This window comes from Diceros bicornis, chromosome 14, assembly GCF_020826845.1.
Source record: "Diceros bicornis minor isolate mBicDic1 chromosome 14, mDicBic1.mat.cur, whole genome shotgun sequence".
Lineage (NCBI taxonomy): Eukaryota > Metazoa > Chordata > Mammalia > Perissodactyla > Rhinocerotidae > Diceros > Diceros bicornis.
In genome coordinates, this window is record NC_080753.1 from 30519779 (window position 1) to 30544038 (window position 24260).

The following is a 24260-nucleotide window of genomic DNA, read 5'->3' on the forward strand; positions in this document are numbered from 1 at the left end:
ACCCAGGGATGGAGGGGACCAGGCTGTGTTGTTTAGAGATAGCCCAGACTGAAGAGCAGGTGACTTGATGGAGGTTGAAAATTCACGGGGAGGGGCCAGCAGTGGCCGTGACAGGGGTCTGAAGAACAAGAGTGTGACTCCAGGCCAGGGAGAGCCTGTCATGTGGCTTCTGGGAATGCTGTGCAGGGCCCAGGGTGGTGGAGGCCTTGGGAGCAGGATTTGGGGACCCTCAGAAAGCCCTGCTTGTTTCAGGGAGGTGACGGAGAAAATGACTCAACCACAGGTGGAGTCAGGAAAGAAGGGGAGTGGCAGGGAGCGCAGCGTGGCAGCTCCCTCCCCATCTGTGTGTGGGCAGCCGAGCTGACCTGGCCTGTCTGCGTGGGGTGGGCATCCCCCGCTCATCTCATGGGGTTGGGGGAGCCAGTGCATGCCAGGCTGCAGACAGGACCGGGGGAGGCCCCGGGCTGTGGAGGCCTCTGGAGTGGAGAGTTATGCAGCGGAGAAGTGTCAGGGAACAGAGGAAAACTGGGGCTTATGGAGCACGTGCACATACAAGGTCAGATGCTGCGTGTTTGACATCTGCCCCTCCTTGAATCCTCCAGTGGCTCCTCAGCGTGTAAGTACTACTCTCCTGAATTTACATCTGAGCAAACCGAGGCTCTGGGAGACGCAGTTACTTGACTGGGTCCTATAGCTGGTCCGTGGCAGAGCCAGGCGTCAGGGCCAGCTGTGTTTGCCCGGGCCACCACACCAGGCAGCTCTCCCTGGAGGGATCCTGGGACCTCTGGTCCTATTCCTGGGAGTTTGCCAAGGAACGAAAACTGGTGTGTGTGTAAATGCAAGTTTATATATGTGTGCACGTGTGTGGTATGTACACATACCTATGCGGGGTTACACGTGTGGACTGCACCTTTGGATGCAGACACTGCCCGGGCCCCGGGGTCCCCTCGGCGCTTACCATCCCTGCCTTTGCCAGTGGAGATCATACCCCTGGGAGCAGCCCTCAGCCTAAGACCGGTGGGAGCTGGGGTGCGTGTCCTCTCAGGTGGGATGACCCTAGGCAGTCTGCTGGAGGTCCCCAGGGGGACTGAGCCCCACACCCGCCCGGGGTTACTGCCTCCTGCCCCGTCCCACTCCCCTTCCCCCACAAGTGCTTGCGGGCATTGCCTCCCAGATAAAACCCTTACACGCAGATCCTTGTCAGGACCTGCCTGTGCGGCTTCTCGCCTGACAGCGGGTGAATCCGAGTGACCGCATGCTTGTGTGCGTGTCATGCTAAGTGTCTAGGTGTGTATACATTGTGCGTTTATATGTACATTTGTGTTTGTATATGTTTGAACCGGAGATGTGTATGGACGTGTATATAAATGCACGCAGGTTTGCGTGTTTCTCCTCTACATGTGTAGATGTGAGAATAACGTGAGTGTGTATATGGTTGGTTTTGTATACCTTTGTGTGTGGGAGCCGCCTCAAGAGTGTGTGTGTGTGTGTGTGTACACAGTGAAGAACTCAGGAGGGTCTCGGCTGGGCGGGGTGCGTTGTGGAGAGGCGAGGCGGGAGACAAGGAGGAACTCTGATTATTTCAACCTTGAAAACTCATTTCAATTACAATTTACAACCTGCACACAAAGGCTGCAGTCGCTGTAGTAACCACAGCTGCGGGGTTTTGACGGAGAAAATCCCCTTGCTGATGGTTCTCGGGCTGGCTGTCACCCGTGGCAGAGCCAAGCGCATCTCTGGCTCACTGTGCCCCGGGACACAATTAGGACATCTTCAAACTGTTGCTGCTGTCATTGCCGCCATGTGGCTGGAATTTAATCTCCTCCAGTAGCTCTCAGAAATGTGCGTCTTGCTTCCTCCCAGAACGCGGTGGCCCTGCCTGGGCCTGGGGGGGTCCGCCCACCCACCAGAGGGGATTTTCTGACCCAGCTTCCCTCCACGGCCACCCCCCTCCTCTAGCCCTGCAGACAGGGATCCTTAACTCCTGGCTGGGCCTGGCCAAACAATTGGGGCTGGGCCTGGGCTCCCAGAGAACAAGAAGGGAGGCAAGTCGGGCTGGATGGGGGGAGAGGGGCAGGGACAGTTCAGGGCGGGGAAAACTCTTTTGGAGCCAGAGAGATCCAGGTTCACATCCCAGCTCTGCCACTTCCCAGCCAGGCCAGTCCCCAGGTATGTATGAACACCTGCTGGGTGCCAGGGTGCCTGCGAGACCCTGGGGTTGTCACTGGACCACCTGCAAACCCCAGTTACCTCCTCTCTGAGGGGGGCCAGTGCAGCCTACCCCCCAGAGCCTCCGGGAAGAGAAAATGCCTGGCATGCGCAGGCCCTGCTGCGGGGTTATTTGCTGTGCAGAGACACCCCCCCCCAGCCCCGCCCCCGCTAGTGATGGGCGCAGCTTCAGACATTTAAGACAGAGCATCTGTCCTCGTTTAACTTGAATTTGTGATTCCTGCTCCCCGCCATGTGAGCACACTTGGGCTCTGTCATTGTTGCTTCCTTTGGGGCTCGGGGAAAGGCCCCTGGGGTTTGAGGGGTGTGTGTGCGTGTGTGTGTGTGTAGAAGGCACACTCAAGGCCTCGTGCTCCCTTGTAAATAAAAGTTCTTTGCAGGTCGCCTCACAGCGTTTTCTCCTCTAATTGCGGCTGGACTTGAGACAAAAATCAAGGACAGGAAAGTGTGTTGGGAAGTCTCTAGAAGTCTCTGGCTGGTGCCGTAATAACTCTGGGGTAGAGATTCTGGAGGGGCAGTGCTCAAGGGTCACTGACAGCACACAGGACCCCAGAGCCCCTCCCTTGGGGGCTCCCCAGGCAGAGGTGGGCTTCCCTGGTGAGGGTGCTCCTGTGGCGTCGTCCACACTCCAGCATCGGTGCAGGCAGCTTCGTGACCCCAGTGAGAGCCCAGGAATGGATGCTTCAGCCAGACCGCTGGGGAGGGACCCCTGGGGAAGCAGGGAGGGGAGAGAGGCTGAGGGCCAGCTTAGCTGAGAGGTGCAGCCGGGGTCTGTCAGCCTGGTGTATCCTTGGCCTGGGGACAGAGCTGCCTCCTCTCTGCTGTGGCCGCAGCCTCCCACTCCATCCTGATTAATAATTCAATCTCTTTCTCATTTATATGGAACGAGGGTGTGATGGGAGCTGCAGGGGAGTTGAGGGTGTTTTAGGTTCTTCTCCTGTAGAGGGCAGGACCTGGGGGGTGGGGGCAGTGAGGGTGGGGTCCAGGGCTGGGGCTTTCCAGATGACCCTGTCCCGGCCCCCTCTGTTGCCCTTTGGGGATAGGATTGTCCCTTACGCTTCTCTCCTGGCTCTCAGAACCTTATGATCAGAAGCCTCAGACAAGAGGGCAGGCTGGTGTAGCTGGAGCATTTGCTTTTCCTGTTCATCCCCATCTCTGTGCCTTGGCCTAGAGATAGCTTTGCCTGTGAGCAAGGCTCTGCTGGTCCAGGAGCTCAGGGCAGGGCCAGGCTTACACCTCTTTGGGCCCTCCATGCTTAACAAACTTCCAAAGCGCTTGGCAAGCACCAGGCCTCTCTTTATGACCTGTTGTGAATATTAACCCAGCAATCCTCACAGGGACCCTAGTCTGACCCTACGAGGTAGGTGCCGTCATTATCCTCATTTTGCAGAGGAGGAAACTGAAGCTGGAGGGAGGAAGTGACAGGTCCAGGGTCACAGAGCTAGAGCGGTTGGTGGAGCGGGGGGTTGAGCCCAGACACTCCTGTGCAAGTGCAGGGCAGTGAGAGCAGGTAGCCGGGGGTTAGCTGACCGCCGGGAGAGGCCGGTAGGCAGCCTGGAAGCCCACCCGGTCTCCAGCCCCGAGGCCTCACCGTAGAAGCTGTGGGCTCTGTCTGGACCAACAGTGCCCCCAGAGCCAACTGGACATCTGCCCCCAAACTGCCCAGTCTGAGGACCAGTGACCTTTGATCTCTGACCCTGGGGTAACTGGAGCCCCGTTCTGACTTTGGTCAGAGTCTTGGTGGCCGAGGCAGCAATATGAGACGTGCCGCCAGCTCCGTGGGCTCCCTGGGCAGGCAGGGCACAGTGACCATCCACTGGCTAAAAATTCAGGAACCCAGGGGGTGAGCTGCAGACTCCTGGGGCCTCAACCTGGCTCCCGCGTGACAGACATGAGAGGCTCAGGCCCGTGGCCACGCGGCTGGGCACAGGTGCAGCCACTCACCCTGCTGCCCGCTGGGAAATGACCTCTGCAAGGTGTGGCACTGGCCCTCTCGCAGGGAGCTGTTGCAGGGGCGGGGGGTGGGGGGCGGTTTGTTGTGAGGGTTAATTTCCTTGTCTTGGCCTTGAGGGGGAGGCTGCAGGTCAAGCTGTGTGTGGGGGCTGTGGCCTTGGGAGGGGAGGCTGGGCTTCTCTAGCGCTCTGTGCAGCCTCTCCCTTCCTCTCCCCTGCCATCCTACCCGCCGCGCCCCCCCCCACCATCCTGGCCCCGGCTCGTACCATCCCTCAGGTGTAGTGTGGTGCACAGGCTTGGAGCCAGAGTGCCTGGGTTCGGATCAGTCTGCATGGTCCTGGAACTCCAGTGAGCTTTTCTGTGCCTCAGTGTCTTCATCTCTCTAATGGGGATAAGTCCTCACCTCAGAGCATCCTTGTGAGAATTCAATGAGTTAATATACATATAAAGAGCTTAGAACCACGCCTGGCACAGAGTAGGTGCTAAATAGAAGTCAGCAGCCCTTATTCTTTGTGATCATTATTACCCAGGGCTCAGGCCAGGAAGCTCCTCTTCCTCCAGAAAGCCTTCCTGGCCTGCTCCGGCCCAGGGACCTCTGTCACCCACCTCAGAAACCCCCCATTCTGACCACTTAGCACAATAATAACGTGGCTCAGTCCTCTCCTCTGTGCCCAGTGTTTCCTGTTCCTCAACTCATTTAAGCCTCACAGCCCCTCTATGAGTTAGGATTTTGATCCCTTTATACCCGGAGAACACCAGGGCCTCACGCTGCCCAGCAGCTTGCACAGGGCCCCAGAGCAGAGGGGTTGGGGTGCCCCGAGCCCAGGGGGTGAGGATGGGAGGCCAGAGCCCCGAGCCCACGGCGCCCCGGGGAGCCACTGCAGTTTGCGATGAGAAGTGGGTAGAGGTGAGTTCCCCATTTTGCAAAGCTCAGTCACCCTGGCTGTTGTGGGGGGGTCGTCAGTGACGTGGGAGAGGAGTAGGTGGAGACGATGGGACAAGGGGAGGCCATGGAGGTCATCAGGAGGCCTGGGTCCTGAACCCTGAGGGACTGTGGCCAGTTTCTCACCCTCTCTGGGCCTCAGTTTCCCAACCTATACCCTGTTGTGGGGGCAGCATCCTCTGGCTGGAGTGGCTGCCCTGGGCGAGCAGCTCTCTGGGTGCCGCTGCCCCTGTTGACAGACACAGCGCCCAGCCTGTGGAAGAGACAGCTGCTTCCGTGATGAGTCCGGGCCAGGCTGGGGAAGGCAGACAGGCACCACAGCCACAGGGGACCCCTGCGTCACTGCCTCCCGAGGGCGATGGTGATGAGGGGCCCTGCCCTGGCTGTTCTGGGGCCTTGAGGGCACGGGGAGCAGCGGTATGGTGGCCAAGGCAGTGGGCCCTCCTCTTCACCTTGGGGACAGTCCCCCAGGCGCCTCCACAAGACCATCCCCTAGGGTGGTGGAGCAGCACTGGGCTAGGAGCTGGGAGACCTAGGTGGGCACAGACGAGCTGTGCCACCTCTCCGGGCCCCGGGGGCTGCTCTGGTTCCCATCACGCTGTCTGGAGCATGGTGGGCCTCATGGGTGCCCCACTCTGGGTGTTCTGTGGCAGACCGCGAGCGAATTGGGCAGGACTCAGCGTACGAGCAGGAGGGGAAGGTGCAGTTTGTGATCGATGCTGTGTACGCCATGGGCCACGCGCTGCACGCCATGCACCGCGACCTGTGTCCAGGCCGTGTGGGGCTCTGCCCACGCATGGACCCCGTGGACGGCACCCAGCTGCTCAAGTACATCCGCAGCGTCAACTTCTCAGGTGGGCACACGGTGCGGGCTGCCACCCAGCCCAGGAGTCCTGGGCCGTGCAGCCAGGGGAGGGGTCCTGGGGCTCCGGGGGGTGGGAGTCGGGGGGATCTCTTCAGACATCTCCAAGGGGCTCTATGCAGGCGGCTCCCCGGAGGTGTCTCTGCCCTGGCCTCATAATCCTCCCCACCTCTGGGTAAAGGCTCAGTAAAGAAACTGAGTGTGTGACACCACCGGCCCCACAGGCATTGCGGGGAACCCCGTGACCTTCAATGAGAATGGAGACGCGCCCGGGCGCTACGACATCTACCAGTACCAGTTGCGCAACGGCTCTGCCGAGTACAAGGTCATCGGCTCCTGGACTGACCACCTGCACCTCAGAGTGAGTGCCTGGCAGGAGGGCGGGGGCCCGGGGGGTGCGGTGGGGAGAGTCACTCATGCCATCCCAACCCCTGGGAGGGGGGCCAGTGGAGGCAGCTGCTGACCACCTTGACCCCCGGGTTTGCTGGGGCCAAGTTGGGGCTTCCTTCCATGCCCCACCCCAGACATCAAAGGGTCCTGAGCCCCCCGCAAACAGAAGAACAGGGCAGCTGGACTTCTGCTGCCTGTCTGCCCCTGCCCTTGCCCTTGCCCTGGGGCCTTCCTGCCTGCTGCCCACTCGTAGGGCCAAAACTTCTGGATAGAAGAATTCACACTGCAGAGAAATGCTCAAAGGCCTGGCGGGTGGGGGGAAGTAAGGTGAGGAGGGAGGGCTGCGTTTGGACAAAGGAGGACGACGTCTTGAGGTGAAGGGCACAGTCAGATGGTGGGGTTCTGCCTGGTGGTGGGAGCTGTTTGAGAGTGAGATTGTCATCACGTCAAACCACACTGGAAGGCCATCATTTTTCTGGGTATTATGGGGGGGACTTCTGGGTCCTCCTAGCCACACTTTCCCAGCTCATGGTTGTCCCAGGATGTGGTGGCTTTCCCTCTCTGGCCCTCAGTGTCCCCATCTGTGAATAGAGCCATGTTTTTGGAGGGAAGGGCCTATGGACTTGGTCCCTTGCAAAGTGAAGGGGTGAGCTGTGCTTGGGGAGGGCACAGTGTGACATCAAGATGGACCAGAGAGACTCCGGGGGCCCAGGTCCATGTTGGGCCTCGGCTGTCCTTGTTCCGGATCCTGGCAGAATCGCATCCTGTCCCCACCGTCCCCTCTTGTAAGAATCTCTCCTTGCAGTGTGCCCCTCAAGCTCTTCAAAGCGCTTTCCACCCATGATCTCATTTAGCCCCAACAATCTTCTAAGTCAGAGAAAATATCGTGGAAAACCCAGCCTGAGGGACGCTCCGAAGGCCACACCGCACAGGAGGCAGAGCCCATTCCTGTGGTGATGCTCCTCGGGTTGCTGAGTGGAGACAGACAGAACAGGGCGGGTAGGAGCACTTGGTGAATTGGGACAATACCCAGATGGAGGCGTGCCTCGTCCTGGTGCAGTGGGTGGAGTGGGGGTGGGGCAGTGACTCAGTTACTCGTAGCAGCACAGCTGATCCTCACTGAGCACCTGCTGTGTCCAGCTGCTGTTGTAAGCACTGGCCTCACTGTGAGGACCACAGCCCTGTGAGCAGGCACTGTTATTACTCCATTCCACAGATGTGGTAAGTAAAGACCTGGCTTGGGAGTGTGGCGTGGCAGTGGACTCTACCCTGAAGGTCCCCTCCCCAGTAATACAGGCCCCTCTACCAGCATGGAGTGGGGGACAGGAGGAGGTGAGGAGGGACTGGACCTCAACCATCACACCTTCCCCACTTCCTCCTGAGTGCTCAGTTTGGGGTGTGCTGTGGGGTCACAGAGCAGCCAAGGCTCAGGGGCCGAGGACAAGGTCCCACCCTGCCTGCCACTGCCTTCCTCTAGGGTCTGAAAGTGAGGCGGCTTCTCATGGCCCCTGTCTGGACTTCACCACTTCTTTTATAGATTCCACAGAGACTCATGGGGCCCCCACCGTGGCCAGCCCTGTGCTGGGGCTGCAGACGCAGCAGGGAGACAAACACAAAGCCCTTAATAGAAGGCATTTCCATTATGACTTCTAATGGAAGCCACGATGAGTAACAAAGGGCAAAGCGGCTTCATATCTGCTATCATTAGATCAAGTGGGAAAACAAAGGCTCAGAGAGGTCGAGGCATTTGCTGGAGAGCACACAGCCAGCTAGCAACAGAACTGTGATCCCAAGATTTGACCACATTGCTGCTCTTTCCACTGGAGCCACAGAGTTTTCCAGAACACTCACCATCACTGCGTCCCCCTGCAGTCTCACAGCTCCGGTACACAGGGATTGTCCTGCCTTGTTGTTCCTGCAGGACAGTGGCTCTGGTCATTGCTGTGCTCTTTGGCTTCCAGAGGACCACACAATCCTGTCATGCCCAGAGCCACAGGACAAGCTTCTTCCTTAAGGGTTCTTTCCCTCCTACCGTGGGGCCATCTTTGGATTCCCCACCCACCCCTTTTCTCAGCTCTGAAACCCAGCCCAGAACCAACCAGTTATTCTTTCTCCAGAGGTGAGCACCTGGTGCAAAGGTGGCACCAGTTTGGCCAGGCCCGTGCTCTCTAAGCATAAACTCTTCCTAAGAGCCGTTTTATTTAGAACAGATACCTGAATTTGGCCCCAAGTGTAGTCAGCTCCCTTTTCCTGGTGGCTGCAGCTCTCCTGGGCCTCTCGCTTACTTGCTAGAATTTTGTAACACATTCAGTTGTTCGTGCCGACACTCCTGTGGTTCCTTTTCTCATAGCAGTCGTGTCTTCAGAGACAGTAACTGTGACTAGCGCTAATTTAGAGCAAGATGTAAATAAACGCTAACCCCTGGGCACACATTAAGCATCCTCTGATTAAACCTCTGTTCATTGCTCTCTGCTGAACTCAACTCCCTGTGCTGCCTGGAGGAGGCCCCGTGGGCTGAGCCAGAGGGAGCATATCCCCCACTCCAGTGAGCACTTGAGTCGCCTGGGGGCTTGTGAAAGCTCAGATTCTGGGTCAGTAGGTCTTGGGTAGGGCTAACATTTTGCATGTCCAGCCAGTTCCTGGGTGATGCTGCTGGTCTGGGGACCACTGTGAAGAGCAAGGCCTTACGGGGCTGGGAGTCAGGACTTCTGAGTTCTCTCTGCTGTGTGACTAGGTTGTCACTGCTGTTCTCTGGGCTCAGTTTCTCCATACAGCCCTTGAGAGTTTTGGATTTGATTGGGATTCCCCGTATGTCAGCCGTGTCTGAGTCGTGCTGGGGAGCTTATTTAAATCCAGCTCTTGGATTCAGCAGGTCCGGGTGGGGCCCGGGCAGCTGGACTTTAGCTGTCCAACTGGTGATTCAGGCGTGGGGCTACAGGGTGCCAGTCAGCGGGGTGGTCCCGGGCACTGGGCGGCGTGTCCTGAGGCCTGCTCCTCCGTGCTGTTGTTGCCAGATAGAGCGGATGCACTGGCCGGGGAGTGGGCAGCAGCTGCCCCGCTCCATCTGCAGCCTGCCCTGCCAGCCGGGCGAGCGGAAGAAGACGGTGAAGGGCATGCCCTGCTGCTGGCACTGCGAGCCCTGCACTGGGTACCAGTACCAGGTAGACCGCTACACCTGTAAGACGTGTCCCTACGACATGCGGCCCACAGAGAACCGCACGGGCTGCCGGCCCATCCCCATCATCAAGCTTGAGTGGGACTCACCCTGGGCCGTGCTACCCCTCTTCCTGGCCGTGGTGGGCATCGCTGCCACGCTCTTCGTGGTGGTCACCTTCGTGCGCTACAATGACACGCCCATCGTCAAGGCCTCGGGCCGCGAGCTGAGCTATGTGCTGCTGGCGGGCATCTTCCTGTGCTACACCACCACCTTCCTCATGATCGCTGAGCCCGACCTGGGCACCTGCTCTCTGCGCCGCATCTTCCTGGGGCTGGGCATGAGCATCAGCTACGCGGCCCTGCTCACCAAGACCAACCGCATCTACCGCATCTTCGAGCAGGGCAAGCGGTCGGTCAGCGCCCCGCGCTTCATCAGCCCCGCCTCGCAGCTGGCCATCACCTTCAGCCTCATCTCCCTGCAGCTGCTGGGCATCTGCGTGTGGTTTGTGGTGGACCCCTCCCACTCGGTGGTGGACTTCCAGGACCAGCGGACGCTCGACCCCCGCTTCGCCAGGGGTGTGCTCAAGTGCGACATCTCGGACCTGTCGCTCATCTGCCTGCTGGGCTACAGCATGCTGCTCATGGTCACGTGCACCGTGTACGCCATTAAGACACGCGGCGTGCCCGAGACCTTCAACGAGGCCAAGCCCATTGGCTTCACCATGTACACCACCTGCATCGTCTGGCTCGCCTTCATCCCCATCTTCTTCGGCACCTCGCAGTCAGCAGACAAGGTGAGTGGCGGGGACTGGGAGTGGTGGACGGGGTGAGGACGGGGCAGCCTCCTGGGGCTGGCCTCTCACCCTGCTCCGGAAATGCCGCCTTTCAGCCCTCTCTCTCTGTCTCGAGTTTTTCTCCACGTTCTGAGCTTTCTCTGCTCTCCCTCCCTTTCTCTTTTCTTGCCTTCTCTCCCTTTTCTCTCTCTCTCTGTCTCATCTCCCTCCTCCCTCTCTCCTCTCCGTCAGCCTAGGATGCTGCACGCTCTTTCACGCTTCATTCTTTTCTAGACTCTCATTGCCCTTATCTCTCTTGCTACTCAGCCCATCTTCCCGTCTGTCCAGACCTCTCTCCTTCCTCTGTCCGCCCCTCTCTCTGCCCTCACAGGATCCCCATGGGTCCCTGCGGTGGCAGATGTATCGGGCACTTGCTCCCTTTCTCCCTGGCCCCAAGCCACCCCGAAGCCCAGGGGCCTGGGGCCTGGCCGTGTCAGCTGAGGGCTCTTCCCTGCACAGCTGGGGCTGCACAGGGGCCGCCTTCTGCCTGCTCTGTCAGGACATCCTGTGGGCCTGGCCTGAGGGTCTGGACATACCCACAAGGCCCTGTGACTCTGCCCACATCCCAGCCCCAGTGCTGCCTGGGTGCTTGGTGGTGGTGGTGGGGTTATCTTGAAGGATTAGGAGTCGCTGAAAACAGAGGCCAGAGACGGGGAGGATTGTGGAGACGGAGGAACCCAGCTCCTGGTCCGAGCTTCGTGTCTACCTGTGGGATCCTGAGCAAGCAGGCTGGCTCTCGGCCTCAGTTTTTTCATCAGTAGATTGGGGCCATGATCCTTCCCCTGAAGTCCTTACACGCGTTGTAACAATCACAACACGAGGGTGTAAAGCAGTTCACCCTCTGTAAGGAGGCTGGAGCTGAGGGGTCTGGAGGAGGGTAGTGGGGACGAGGTCAGAGAGGTGACAGGGCAGGTGGCGTAGGACCCAGGGGCTGTGGGAAGCATGCTGGCTTTTACCGAGGGTGAGAAGGGGGCCACTGCAGGGGTCTGAACCGTGAGGGACGTCCTGTGATGTAGGTTTAAAAGGGTCCCTCTGGCTGCCAGGTGGAGCCCCAGGAGGGTGAGCCGGGGCAGGATGGCAGTGCGGAGTCACCGTAACTATCCCACAGGAGGCTGCTGGCAGCAGGAGTGGTGAGGAGGGGATTCTGCTGTGTCTGGAGTGGGGCCGGCAGATTTCTGATGGATTGTGCGTGGAGTGAGAAACACAGAGGAGAGTCAGGGTGACTCTGTGGGTTTCGGTGTGAGGATTGGAAGGAAGAAGTGTCTGTGCTCAGGTGGGGAAGACAGTAGAGGGGAAGAACTGTGAGTCTGGAGTTCAGGGGTGAGGGCTGTGCTGGAGATGTAACTGGGGGAGTCGTCAGCCCGTGGATGGCATTGAAAGCCGTGAGCCCGAGTGCGAGCTCCGAGGGATGCTTGGCTTCAGTGAGGCTGTGGCCACAGCCCCCACAGATGGGATGCTTGTCATGTGCCAGACACTTTACCTGATGGCCAGCAGGCCCCACAGCAGTGGGAGAGGGTAGATATCACCATCCCTATTTACAGATGGGGACATGGAGGCACAGAGAGGTAAAGTGACTTGTCTGAGGTCACACAGCCAGTAGATGGCATGGCTGGACTTGACTCTGCTCTGTCTAACTCAGGAGCCCCCACCCCAGCCCACACTGCCCCCTGCAGGTGTGAGACACCTCCCCTGCCCTGGGCTTCCTTGGTAGGTGCCCACCTCTTCTCCAACAGCTCCTCACGGGCAGGAGGTGTGCCCTCCACTCTGAATGGAGGCCTGTGGCCTGTCTTCAGTGGTGGCCCTGTGGGCAGGGAGTTCCAAGAAGCAGATCTTGAGGCTGACAGTGAGTGCCCTGAGGTCTGAGATCGGGCCCGGCTGCAGGCCACCCCGTGCACCTGAGCAGCCACAGCGCACAGCTGGCACTGTGAGCCGGGTCCCCAGCCCCCACCAGGCCTGCGGAGGCCCTCCCTGCTGAGGGCAGGTGCAGGCAGAGGCCCCCACACCTCCAGGGCCCCGGGCGCCCACGAAGCCGGCAGGGGAGGCTGCCCCACACTCCAGGAAGCTGGCAGCTTGAGAAGTTACCCTCCACGATACCAGGAGGCCCCTTCCCACGCCTCCTCAGGGAGTAAAGGTACACGCAGCCTGGTGGGTGGGCCCCTTGCTCTGCCTTCCCGTAATTTCCTCCGGCTGCCTGCCAGCACACTGCTTCCCAGTGGGTCCCTGCCATCCCGGGGTGTCAGACCCTCCAACCTGAGGCGCTGGGGCCAAGCCCACCCTTTCAGCCACCCCCATCTCTCAGGCAACCCCAGCTGCCTCTGATTTCTCCCTTTTTAGGAGGCTCCCCTCAGCACTGATTATGAAAAGGAGCCTCTGAGGTCTCTTCTGAGGCCCAGAGAGGGGCAAGGACTTGCCCAGGGTCACACAGCAGGCTGGCCTCACACCAGCATGTGGCGATAAGACCCAGCTCTGCCCCTGATGGTGTGGAACGTGGGTTATGCCCCTCTCCCCTCTGGGCTTCTGAGTGAGGAGGGGTGGAGGAGATGAGCTCTGAGGGCCCTGCCTGCTCAGACCACCAGGCTTCTTACAGTCGCAGGTGACCCTGGGGCTGTCTCTGTGCTGTGTCATGTCACAGCTACAGAATGCTCTGGTGGAAGCTGCAGGCGTGGCTGCCGGGTGTGTGTGTGTGTGAATGGAGTGGGGTAGGGCTGTTGTGGGGAGTTGTCGGATGTGTCCAGAAGTGCGTGTGTACAGTGTGTGTGTGCCTTTCTGTGCGTGTTCAGCAGTGAATGGGCAGTGTGTGTATGTGTGCACATCGAGTGGGGATGGGCAGGTGTATGTGCCGAGGGGTTCATGCCTGCTGGTGTGTGTTTGGGTGTGCAGATTAGGTGTGTGTGCCCAGCAGTGTAAGTGCAGGTGTGTGCAGATGCATGTGTGTTCATATGAGTGAATGCATCCAGGTGTATGCATGTGTGTGTCCACAGGTGCGGGAAGGGGTGTGTGGGTGAGCTCATGTGTGTCTGAGTCAGGTGTAAGTGAGTTCAGGTGTGTGTGAATGCAGATATGCACATGTACATAGGTGTGTATCTGCGGGCATGCATGTGTGCCCAGGTGTGTGTGCACACGCACTTCCACGTGCTCAGCTGCACCATCCCCCAGGGTGCAGGCGCTGGTGCAGAGTGAAGCTGTCTGTGCCGCTCTGTGAGCAGGTGGATGGGTTCCCAGTGTGAGCCAGGATTTCCGGGACTCACCACCGCAGCCCCGTGGCATCACCCTGAGCCGTCCGAAGTGCAGATTCCCCGCCGCGTGGGGTTACTAGGCAGCCAGGCTTGGGTGGGATGAGGCCGCAGAGGCCAGCCAGGTTGTGGGCAAGTTCATTTGTCTGGTTTATGCAGAGTCGGAGGATCTCAGTCCCACCATGCTCAGCCTGAGCAGAAGCACAGAGCAGGCAGAACTACTTGGTGCCCCCACCACGGGCCCTCTCACCTTGAACCCACCAGGCCTAGCACAAAACCTGGAAATTCATCACCTGCCTCCACAGCAGCTCCTTTCTGTTCCCTTTGCTGCCCCCCAAGGTGACCTCTGTCCTCCCCCATCAAACCCAGCCCTGACACTTCCTTTGCTTTGGAGAGCAGTGGCTCGTGAGGCTAATGAGGATTCCTCGCAGAGGACAGGAGTGTAGCAAGGGCCGGACTGAAGAGAGGAGCCGCAATGGTGGTGGGTCAGGCACCTCCAGGCTGGGAGATGGGGGGATGGGAGACAAGGCGAGGTGACATCTTGAAAGCTGCCTCTCACTCTGCCTGCCTTTAAGACCCGCATTCGGGCCTGAGCCCCATCCCTGTAGGGGTGCCTGCTGGGTCCTAGAGCTTCTAGGGGACCACTGTGTCTCCTGTAGGATCAGCAGGCTACCGCATCCCGGTGACGACATGCATCTTTACATGGGGGCTCCAGAACAATGCCTGAGCCAGTGGTGGGGTGAGAACTCCAGACCCTGGGGCAAGGAGAGGGATTGGGTGCACAGCCCCACTTCTGCTTGCACAGGGCTGGCCCCCCCAGCCTGGGGATGGCTAGAGGAGCCCCCAGGGCTCGTGCTGAGAGGGAGGGGCCCCAGCACATGGGGGCAGCTTTGCTCAGATTTGATCTATTTACACCCCTCCTTGTATTTTGTTTGCAGAAGGACTCCTAGGCTGAAAACCAAAATAGAACAGAACACCAAGGACTGTGCTCGTGCCTGTGCTCAGGGCTGGCCCCGTAGTTTTCAGGGCCCAGTGCGAAATGGAAACGAAGGCTCCTTGTTCAAAATTATTCAGGATTCAAGACGTCAGCAGCAGGACATTAAACCAAGTGCACATGCTCATGGGGCCGACTCTGCCTTTGTTAGTGGAGGGGCCCAGCATCCCACAGTGGTCAGGGCAGAGTGGAATCTGGAACTCGGGCCCCTGGCCCCTAACACAGGGCTGTGTCCACTGCAGGGCTCACTCTGCCCAGAGAGAGGAGCCTCTATCCCCATCCCACCAGCTCCATGTGGGCCCAATGGCACCCCCCATCAACAAGACAGGGGTCAGGGCCTAAGATAGATGTCTGACCTGGAAACACGACCCCTATCCCCAAGAACCCCCAGTGTGAAAGGAGAGACAGCCTCTGCCCTCAGGGAACCCCAATCTAATGAGGGAGACAGCCCTGTCCCCAGGAACTCCTAGTCTGGTGGCGAAGACCCAGGAACAAGCCTGTTCATTGTTTTTTGCTGAGGAAGATTCACCCTGAGCTAACATCTGTGCCAGCCGTCCTCTATTTTGTGTGTGGGTCACTGCCACAACATAGCTGCTGATGAGTGGTGTAGGTCTGTGCCCCGGAACCAAACCCTGGATGCTGAAGTGGAGCACACTGAACTTAACCACTAGGCCATGGGGCAAGCCCCCCAACCCTGTTCTTAATTAGCCCAGACCTCCCCTCTGTTCTCCTAGGGTCTGCTATGATACTCTGCGGCCTGTGTCCCCTGCCTTCCCCCCTGGCCACCAGCCCTATCTCAGGGGGTCAGGGGTGGCCAGCACCCTCCCACTGGCCTTTCATGGCCTTTCCCGGTCTGCATGCTGGGAGGCAGCTCTGTACCCATGGGTGAGAGTGTGGGTCGTGGGTGAGGACTGGGGATGACTGTCTGTGTTCAGAGGGGTGTGTGCTCACTGGGGACCAGGCTCTTGTTTCCCTGGCCTGTGACATTTTCCTGAATGGTGGCCAGTGAGACAGCCTCTCCAAACTCCCAGCCTCCTTATGCACGGTGCTGTGCAAGTTTCATGGGGCTTCACAGTCTGTGCTTGGGCAGCCACGCAGTTTGTGGGAGATAGGTGCTGTCATCCCATTGCACTGATGAGAAAATTGAGGGCCAGAGAGTGGACAAGACTTCCCCAGGGTCACACACCTCTCTCCTCTCAGACCTTAGAGCTTCTCCAGTCCCTGTCCCGAAGGTAGGAAAACTTGGGGAAGGGTGGCTGGAATGAAAGCCTTCAGATCCGGGGCATGAGGCATTTGTGGAAAGAGGCAGGAGGTGGGGAGCATATGAGAATGGGAAGACCTGGCTCCTCCTTTCCAGGGGGCTACCAGATGAAGCTAGGGCCCCTGTGACCTCAGGAAGCAAGTCCAGACCCGTGTCCTCCACTACTGGGCTGGGTGCAGAGAAAGAGGGAGGTCTGTGGGGATTGGATAGAGCTGGGAGTCAGGGAGAGCTTCCTGGAGGAGGTGGCACATCAGCCAGGCCCCAGGGGAGGGGACCTGGACCCAGAAACAGCAGATTTAGGGGGCAGAGCACCTGGGGGCCGCAGCCTGGGTCTCCCCTGGCTCCACCCTGGCTGAGGGCGGCCAGAGGGGCAGCTGAGACCCGACGGATGGGGAGGGAGGGAGGAGGTGAGGAGGGGATCCTAGGCAGGGCGGTGGGAATTGTCAGGCCCTGCCCAGAAGGCCCCACCATTGAAGAATGGATTATCCGACACCCAGATTAATGGACTTGCATTTTGCTAAACATCTGTCACCATTAGTGCTGGCGAGTGAGCATGAAATGAGCTTGACTGTGCTGCCACCGCGTATTGCGCTGGGCGCTGTGGCTCCCGTGCCAACGGCCCGCTCTGCACAGGGTGGCATGTGGGGGGCAGTCACTGAGTGGGGGGCCTGGTGGAGGGCTGTCTGGTCTAAAGCCCCAGTTCTATATCACGACTCCCTTCTGCTGGAAGCCAGCGGGACACAGGGCGGCGGGGTCTGTCCTCCTGTGTCTGTCTCTTGGCGGGGGGTGTGGGGTGGGGTGGGGTGTCAGGGCCCGCGGCGGGGGCGGAGCCTGCTCTGACCCGCCCCCGGCCCACTCCCAGCTGTACATCCAGACAACGACGCTGACGGTCTCGGTGAGTCTGAGTGCCTCGGTGTCCCTGGGGATGCTCTACATGCCCAAGGTCTACATCATCCTCTTCCACCCGGAGCAGAACGTGCCCAAGCGCAAGCGCAGCCTCAAAGCCGTCGTCACCGCCGCCACTATGTCCAACAAGTTCACGCAGAAGGGCGGCTTCCGGCCCAATGGCGAGGCCAAGTCCGAGCTCTGCGAGAACCTCGAGGCCCCGGGTGAGTGCCTGGCCCGCCCCTCCCGCTGGGCCCGCCCAGGCCCTGCCCACCTCCCCACTGGGCCCGCCCGGCCCCGCCCACCTCCAGCTGGGCCCTCCCAGGCCCCCGTCCTAGATACTGGCTATGCGCCACCCCTAGCCAGGTCCTGGGGAGCACTGGGAGAACCTCGAGGCTGCGGGTGAGTGCCCGCCCAGAGGCAGCTCCAGGAGACCCTTGAGGCACCAGGTTAGGCAGGAGAGAACCGCGGGGTCCCACCCCACCCCGCCCTAGCCATGCCCTTCCAGGGATCTCTTCCCCTCCTAGGGTGAGGCCATGGGGGGCCTGGTTCATGCAGGTGGCCGGGAGACCCTGGGCTGTCTCTGCCCTGGCGCCCGCATCTGAGCCTGTGCCCTCTGGGAGAAGGGGTTGTCTGTAGGGCCTCTGCTCTCTGGCCCTTTGGTAACCTGGAAGCTGCTGCTATCTGATGCCAGCCTGGCCACCCCCTAACAGGGCGCTGAGAGATGGGGACTTAGGACATGGGCTCCCAGGTCGGGTAAGTGAGTAGGTGTGGTGGGGTAGAGGGCCTCCAGAGGCCACAGTTCTCAGGTGGCAGGTGTCCCCAAGGGATAGTCCAAGGAGACCTCAGCAGTAGAGGGTCATGCTTTGAGGGGGTCGGGGACAGGGGAGGGAAGGAGGCAGGCACCTCGGCATCTGAGGGGCAGGCCCAAGGTCCAGGCCTGGGCCGGACAGGTCCCTCAGGGTGGGGTAAGGAATGTGCACCCAAGGGAGCAGGGCCACCATCTTTACCAACTTCCCTGGTCCCCATGGAGCCAGCCCTCTGTGTGAGGAGAAGAGACCAAGAGGAGGAGAGAGGGGCAGGGCATGTGAGAGACAGGTTAGACCTCAGGGGAACCAGTACTAGTGGTGACCATCTCTTGACCCCTAACTGTGCCACACCTACCATGTACTAGTTGTCATCCTCACAGCAGCCTTGAAAGGCAGTAACACAGATGAGGAAGGGGAGGTTCAGAAGGGCAAGGGACTCACCCAGGTCACACAGCCAACAGCAGGTGGCAAGGCCAGATCTGACCTCCGCTGGGGTATCCCTACTACCTGATGTCTCCTTGGATAGACTGAGGCCTCTGCCCTGGGGTGAGCCATGAAGTCTTCCGCTTGTGGGTGGGCCTCCATGGATGTTGTGTCCAGCTGCTCCAGGTGGGGGAGAGATCAAAGGGTCACTGTGGTCACCCCCATCACTGAAGACCTTGGATCCCTCCCTGGACACCCTGGAAGTGCCCAAGTGGTTTAAATGGTAGCTCCTCCTGCCCTCCCCCCCCGCCCCCCGTTCTCTGAAAGTCTTGCGGGGCTTCCATTGGTGGGTGAGGAGGAGAAGAGCCCCTTTCCCCAGGAGAGTTTCAGATCCTGATGGGACCTGGGAGTTAGCACTCTGCTTTTTCCCTCTAGTACTAGGGGAAGGGCCAGAGTGAACATTGTCGATGGCAGTAGGAGGGATACAGGCTAGACTGCAGGAAGGCCCAGAGCACAGGCTCCTGCGAGGAGCCCCTTTGTCATCCACTAAGAGGTCAGGAGAAAGAGGAGACCTTCCCTCCCTGATGTGTTGGGCTGGGGGCAGCACCTCGTACAGGCTCCCCACCTTGGGGCTCTGGCCCCACACTCCTGACTTTCCTGTGTCCCATCCCTCAAGGCTGTACTCTGCTGGTGCAGGAGCGGGTCTGTCAAACCAGCTCTGCTCCGGGGCTTGTGAGAGCGAGTGGGGCATTAGACCGTGGGCGAGTGTCTAACTGGAGATGACACCCTGACCCCGAAGGCTGACACTCATGGTGCTGCCACAGGCCAGAGGGGGCCACAGAGAGCTCTAATGACACCTCACTGACACTGTTGCCTCTGCCTCTGCTCAGGCTGGTCACCTGGGGACAGGCCACAATGGCCCACCCCTGTCAGACAGGGGTGTGGAGGCATGGTGAGGGGAGACGCAGCATCCCCAGCCCCCTGCTTCCTGCAGGGGAAGGAGGAGAGCTGCCCACTCCCCCTGACCCCCACAGAGGGGGCCAGAGGCCAGTGTCCCTTGCCCCCAGCGTCTCTCAGCTCGGTGACAACAGGGACTATGGAGGAGCCGGGCGGGAGCCAGCTGATTAATTCTGGAGACAGTCAGACTGAGGGAGTGTGAGTGGGAGGAATGGGGAGGTGTCATTCCTGTGAGGCAGGGACATTTTTCACTCTGTCACTGGTAGGCCACGTATCTTTAAACAAACAACAGAATAAATAATTCAGGGGCCCAACTGGAGGCAGATTGGGCGCTGAGACACGGGGGCGACAAATGGGGGCTGTCAGCTCATGCCTGCCGCTGCCCGGCTAATTGTTATCTGAGGCCGCGGAGACTGGAAACCAGCAGCAAGGGCCTGTCATCAGCAAGGGATGGGTTTGGGGCCCTCCGCCCACATGCCCTGGTCCCTTGCTCCTCTACTGAGGATGCCCCTGGAGTGTCGCTGTCCCCATCCTGTCCCCACCACTGCAGTCATTTCAGCCCCTTTGCCCACCATTTTGCAGGGTTTAACGAGTATTTCCATCTACCCTGTGGCTGAGAGCCAGCCAAGGGTTTACTGTCACCCCATCTTACGGATGAGGGAATTGAGGCTCTGAGAGGTTCAGTTTGTCGGAAGGAGCGCACGGCAGGTGCTGAGCTCCCTTGTACTGTGAGGGCAGGACCGGACCCCAAGTCTCCTGACTCCTGGCCAGAGCTCTTCCGTTTGAGCCTCACAGTTAGCTCCTGGGGCCCCGGGCAGACTCACTGCTCCCGTTTTCCAGGTGGTGAGAGTGAGACTCGGCTGAAGGGCTCTGGGGCCCCAGGCTTGTAGCTGAGGGCTGAATGCGCTTCCCGGTTCCGGAACCCACGGATTGGATTTTCTAGAGGAGACAGCTTTGGTCTTAGAGGGACACCAGGGGTCCCTCACCAGCTGTCCCTCACCTCCCCACCACCTTCTCTCATCCCCTCACCGGCCCTCGGAGCCCCGCAACTGCCCTCAGGTGTCCATTTCCCTGCAGTTAGTGGAGATTTCGCTGCCAGCTGAGGTTTTCCTTCATCTCTGAGCCAGAGTTGCTGACGGCTTTACAGGTTTGGAAACTCAATTTTATCAGTTCACTCCGGGGGTGATGGAGCCCTGGGGAACTGATTCTCCCCAGCCTGGCCTGTGGGTGCATGACGCACAGAGCCAGCTGCTGGCTCTTTTTCTGAAGGGGGGACAGAGTGGGGTGGAGATGTGGGGGTTGGGGGAGCCCCTCAGGAGAAGAAGCCTAGGCAAAAAAGGCCACACCACCCCTCTCGTGTTACAGGTGGGGAAACTGAGGCCTAGCAGGGCAGGGAAGGAGCTGCCTGAGGTCACAGAGGGAGTCTGGGGCTCCTGTCTCCAGGGCTGATCAGTGTGTCCCCTCACCTCCCTTTCAGCACCTCTGCCATCCCCGGGGCCCTGCCTCCAGTCACTCAGCTCCCTTCCCCAAGTGCACCCCGTCCGGCCCCGCCTAGATGCTGCCCCATCAAGCTGACCCGCCCTTGTGGTCAGCCAGCACCCTGGAGGGACATGGGTCATTTTAATTTTTATTTATTTTTTTTCCCCCCAAAGCCCCAGTAGATAGTTGTATGTCATAGTTGCACAGCCTTCTAGTTGCTGTATGTGGGATGCGGCCTCATCGTGGCCGGAGAATTGGTGCGTCGGTGCCCGCCTGGGATCCGAACCCGGGCTGCCAGCAGCGGAGCACGCGCACTTAACCGCTAAGCCACGGGGCCGGCCCAACATGGGTCATTTTAGAGATGAAGGTGGGACTTGTTTGTACACTGTAAGGTGCTGTGCTCTTATTCTCTTCTGGGAAGTTGTGGGCACCATTTCCTTCCATTAGCACCTGAGCCAGTGGCACCTAAAACTTGAGAGTTCCCTGCCACTGCCAGCCAAGCAATTGTTCATCTTCTGCTTGAATCTTTCTGCTGGTAGGGAGCTCAGCTCCCACATAAGGCTACCACTCCATGCTCAGCTCTGGCCAGGAGAAAGTTCTTCCTTTAGCTCAACTGTGCACTGACCCTCCTGTCTTCCCACTGGTCTCTCAGTGTGTCCCTCTGCTCACCCCACCCCCAACAAGTTTGCTCGATGGACCCCGTGAGAGTTGGACACAGCAATCCTGCCTGTATTACTGGGCTTCCGGTTACACTGCTGTGACGGAGGGGCCCCAGAACAGAGTGGCTCAAATCAGGCAGATGTTTATTTGTCTCTGATAGAATAGTGCCCAGTGGCTGGGCAGAAGCAGGGACCTGGGTTCCTTCCATCTTGTTGCTCCGTCAGCTCCTAGGGGGTTGTCATTGTCCTCATGGCTGAGGCTGGTTGCCCTCCATGTCTTTTCTGCCCACGGAAGGCAAAAGAGAGGAAGTACAGGAGAAACAATCTATTTTAATTAATATGACATGGAAATTGCACACAGCCCTTCCCCTCACATGTCATTAGCAGGAATGTCGTCACGCAGGGCCACACTTCGCTGCAAGGGAACCCGGGAAATATAATCCTTAACTTGGCAGTTATGAGCCCAGCAGAAATGGAGAGAGGATTGAGGGGGACAGCATGCAGCCCACCACACTGCTCCCCTCATGGCCTCTTCTCCAGGCCAGGCGCCCCTGGCTCAACCTGGCAGATGCGCCTCCTTCTCTGGGTCAGGGCAGCTTTATGACAAACGGCACCATGATTTTCTCCCATCCAGCCTCCTTTTTCTGCGCCAACAGACCAGCCTCCACTTCAGGCAGCAGTTCTGCTGTTGATTACTCTCCACTGAGCTGTCCCCCAGGCCCTGGAGAGACAAAACCAAGGACCTGGCTGGGCTCCTATCACCTCAGTCCCTCATTTTTCAAATGGGGGTGACGCTAATCTGACCTCACTAGGCTGCTGTGAGGTCTGAACCCTGGTGGGTTGGAGGTGGGGGGGTGGGACACTCATGTTGCCCATGGGGGCTGATGCTGTCACCCAGCTGTGGGTGGGGGACTGGTCCCAGGGAGGCTGTAGCCGGGAAACGGGAGATACCCAGACCTGCAACCCTGGTCCCAGTGGTGGGTGAGCGAAGGCCAGAATGATGGGTGCAGATAAGGGAGGCTCAGGCTGAGGCGGGAGGGGGATACCCAGAAACGAGAAGGGTAGCTGTGTGGAGAGCTGAAGGGGCCCGGAGGACTTCCATTTCCCTTGGGCATGGGGAGAGGAGTTTCTAGTCTTGGCGAGGCCCCTCTGTTTCTCTCTGGCCCCATCCGCCTCTCCCTTCCCCCGGACTGCCAGTCTAGTGTATTTCACGTCTACTCTTCATGAATGAAGAGCTCCTCCAGAATGTGTTGAACTTCTGAAAAACTTCCCTTTGATAAAACTTGAAGGTTATATAATTATATCACAGATAACAATGATTCTCTTAAGGTGTGGTGGGGTCAGGAGGTGGCAGGGGCCCGGTGGGGGGAGACCCTCACAGCGGGTAGGGGTTGAGAGGGAGTGCTCAAAGTGGGGGTCGTATCTGGAGCGACAAAGTGGAGAGGGAAGGGCACGCCAGGCCAGCAGCCCAGCCCGAGCAAAGGTGTGGGATGGGGAGGAGGTGCCGGGAGGCTGGGCCGAGTTGGGGAGTGGGGGGGAACAGCGCAGGAAGCAGTGGGGTGGGCTGGGCGGGGCCCGCCCACAGTCTGGGGGGGATGTGGGCTGCTTAGTTCTCGATGCCATGGGCAGGGCGTTTAAAGAAGCCAGCCCCTGACTCCTGGGTACCCCTGGTCTCTCTCCTTCCAGCGCTGGCCACCAAACAGACCTACGTCAGCTACACCAACCATGCAATCTAGCTGGGCCGCCGGAGCCGACCAGGAGGAGGAGGAACCGAGGCCCTTGTGGATGGCATGTCAGGCCAGGGCCACTCCCAGGGGCCCAGCTGATGTCCTGCCTGCCCGTGGGCGCCCACGGACGTGGCTTGGTGCTGAGGACAGCAGAGCCCGGCGGTCACTGCTGGGCAGCCTGGGCAAGCCGGGCAGGTGACAGAGGAGGATGAGGGGCGGGGTAGCTTCACGCCACCCCAGGAGCCCGCGTCTTGGACCACGGCCCCTCCCAGCCCCAAACCACAGGGGCTCAGGGTGTGAGGGCCCAAGTGCTGGTTTTCTGTCTCCCTCCGTCTCTGCCTGCCCCACTGGTGACCTCTCAGTCTGTCTCCTCATCTTTATTTTCTCATTTCTTTGTGTCACCGCCTTTTTTCTCTGTGTGTCTCTGTCCCTCTGCACTCTCTGCTTTTTCTGCGTCGCCTTCTTTCTGCTTCCACGTCCCCTCAGTCTCCATCTCCAGGTCTCTCCCGTTTTTCTCTTGTGCTCCACCTGGGTCTCTCCTCTTGTGCATTTTTCTTCCTGTCCTCGGCCCCCTCCTCACCTTCACTTACATCCAGCCTTTGCTCCCTTTCCCGGCCATCCTTTCCTAATTCACCAAATCGTACATGTCACAAAAGAGAAAAAAGGAAAAAAAAAATCAAAACACAAAAAAGCCAAAACAAAAATCTCAAGTGTGTTGCAAAGTGCTGCGTCCTCCTGGTGGCCTCTGTGTGTGTCCCCGTGGCCCGCAGCCTGCCCCCGCCCGTCTGCTGTGTTTCCTGCCCGCCTGCCCCTCCTGCCGATGACACGGAGTTCAGTGCCTGGGTGTCTGGTGATGGTTACTGATGACAATGTGTAGCGCATGATTGTTTTTATACCAAGAACATTTCTAATAAAAATAAACACATGGTTTTGCACCCTGGCTCCACATCCACTGAGGGTCCTGCAGTGGGACCCCAGGCTCAGCCCACAGCTGGAGGGCCTGGAGTTGGAGGGAAGGAGGAACTGGCCGATGGAGACTTGGGGGCGGTGGAGGCTCCTCCAAGGGCATGGAGAGGCCTGGGGTAGGGAGGCGCCAGAACATTGCAGCAGAGTCCAGAAATCAGCCTCTGGTGGTCCCCTAAGGAGGATGTTCTGTCTCTGTCCGCCCTGCTGCCCCTAAGGAAGCTACCATTTCTGCCTTGCCTCTCCTCTGGCTCATATCCCTCACACCTGGGACCCCCCCCATCTCCGTCCAGCCAGGAAATTCTCCTCTTGAGAAACTGGCTTCCGGCACCCACAGCCTTCCTTTCCTACCTGTCCTGTCTCCAGGTCACAAGTGCTAAGATGATGCGTGTCTGTCCTGGAGATCAGTGTGTGGCGTGCGTCCACGTGGGTCGGGTGGACAGCACAGGGGTGTGTGTGTGTATGTTTTGGCCCATGTCTGTGTGCCTCTGGCACCTCCATATG

General features: G+C 59.2%; 1 protein-coding gene across 3 annotated transcripts in view; it reads left to right on the plus strand.

Annotated features, from left to right (window-relative positions):
• The window catches only part of GRM4 (glutamate metabotropic receptor 4), a 118008-nt gene extending 94444 nt beyond the window's left edge, over positions 1-23564 (plus strand). The window contains exons 7-11 of one of the 3 annotated variants that reach the window (XM_058554562.1): positions 5779-5979; positions 6212-6348; positions 9392-10327; positions 16717-16963; positions 22753-22872. In XM_058554562.1, coding sequence (XP_058410545.1) covers positions 5779-5979; positions 6212-6348; positions 9392-10327; positions 16717-16963; positions 22753-22802 — 1571 coding nt within the window. In that variant the 3' untranslated portion in view covers positions 22803-22872. Of the gene's footprint in view, positions 1-5778; positions 5980-6211; positions 6349-9391; positions 10328-16716; positions 16964-22752 lie in introns of all 3 variants that reach the window. The other 2 variants (XM_058554564.1, XM_058554563.1) reach the window with 2 other exon arrangements.
• The last annotated feature ends 696 nt before the right edge of the window (positions 23565-24260 follow it).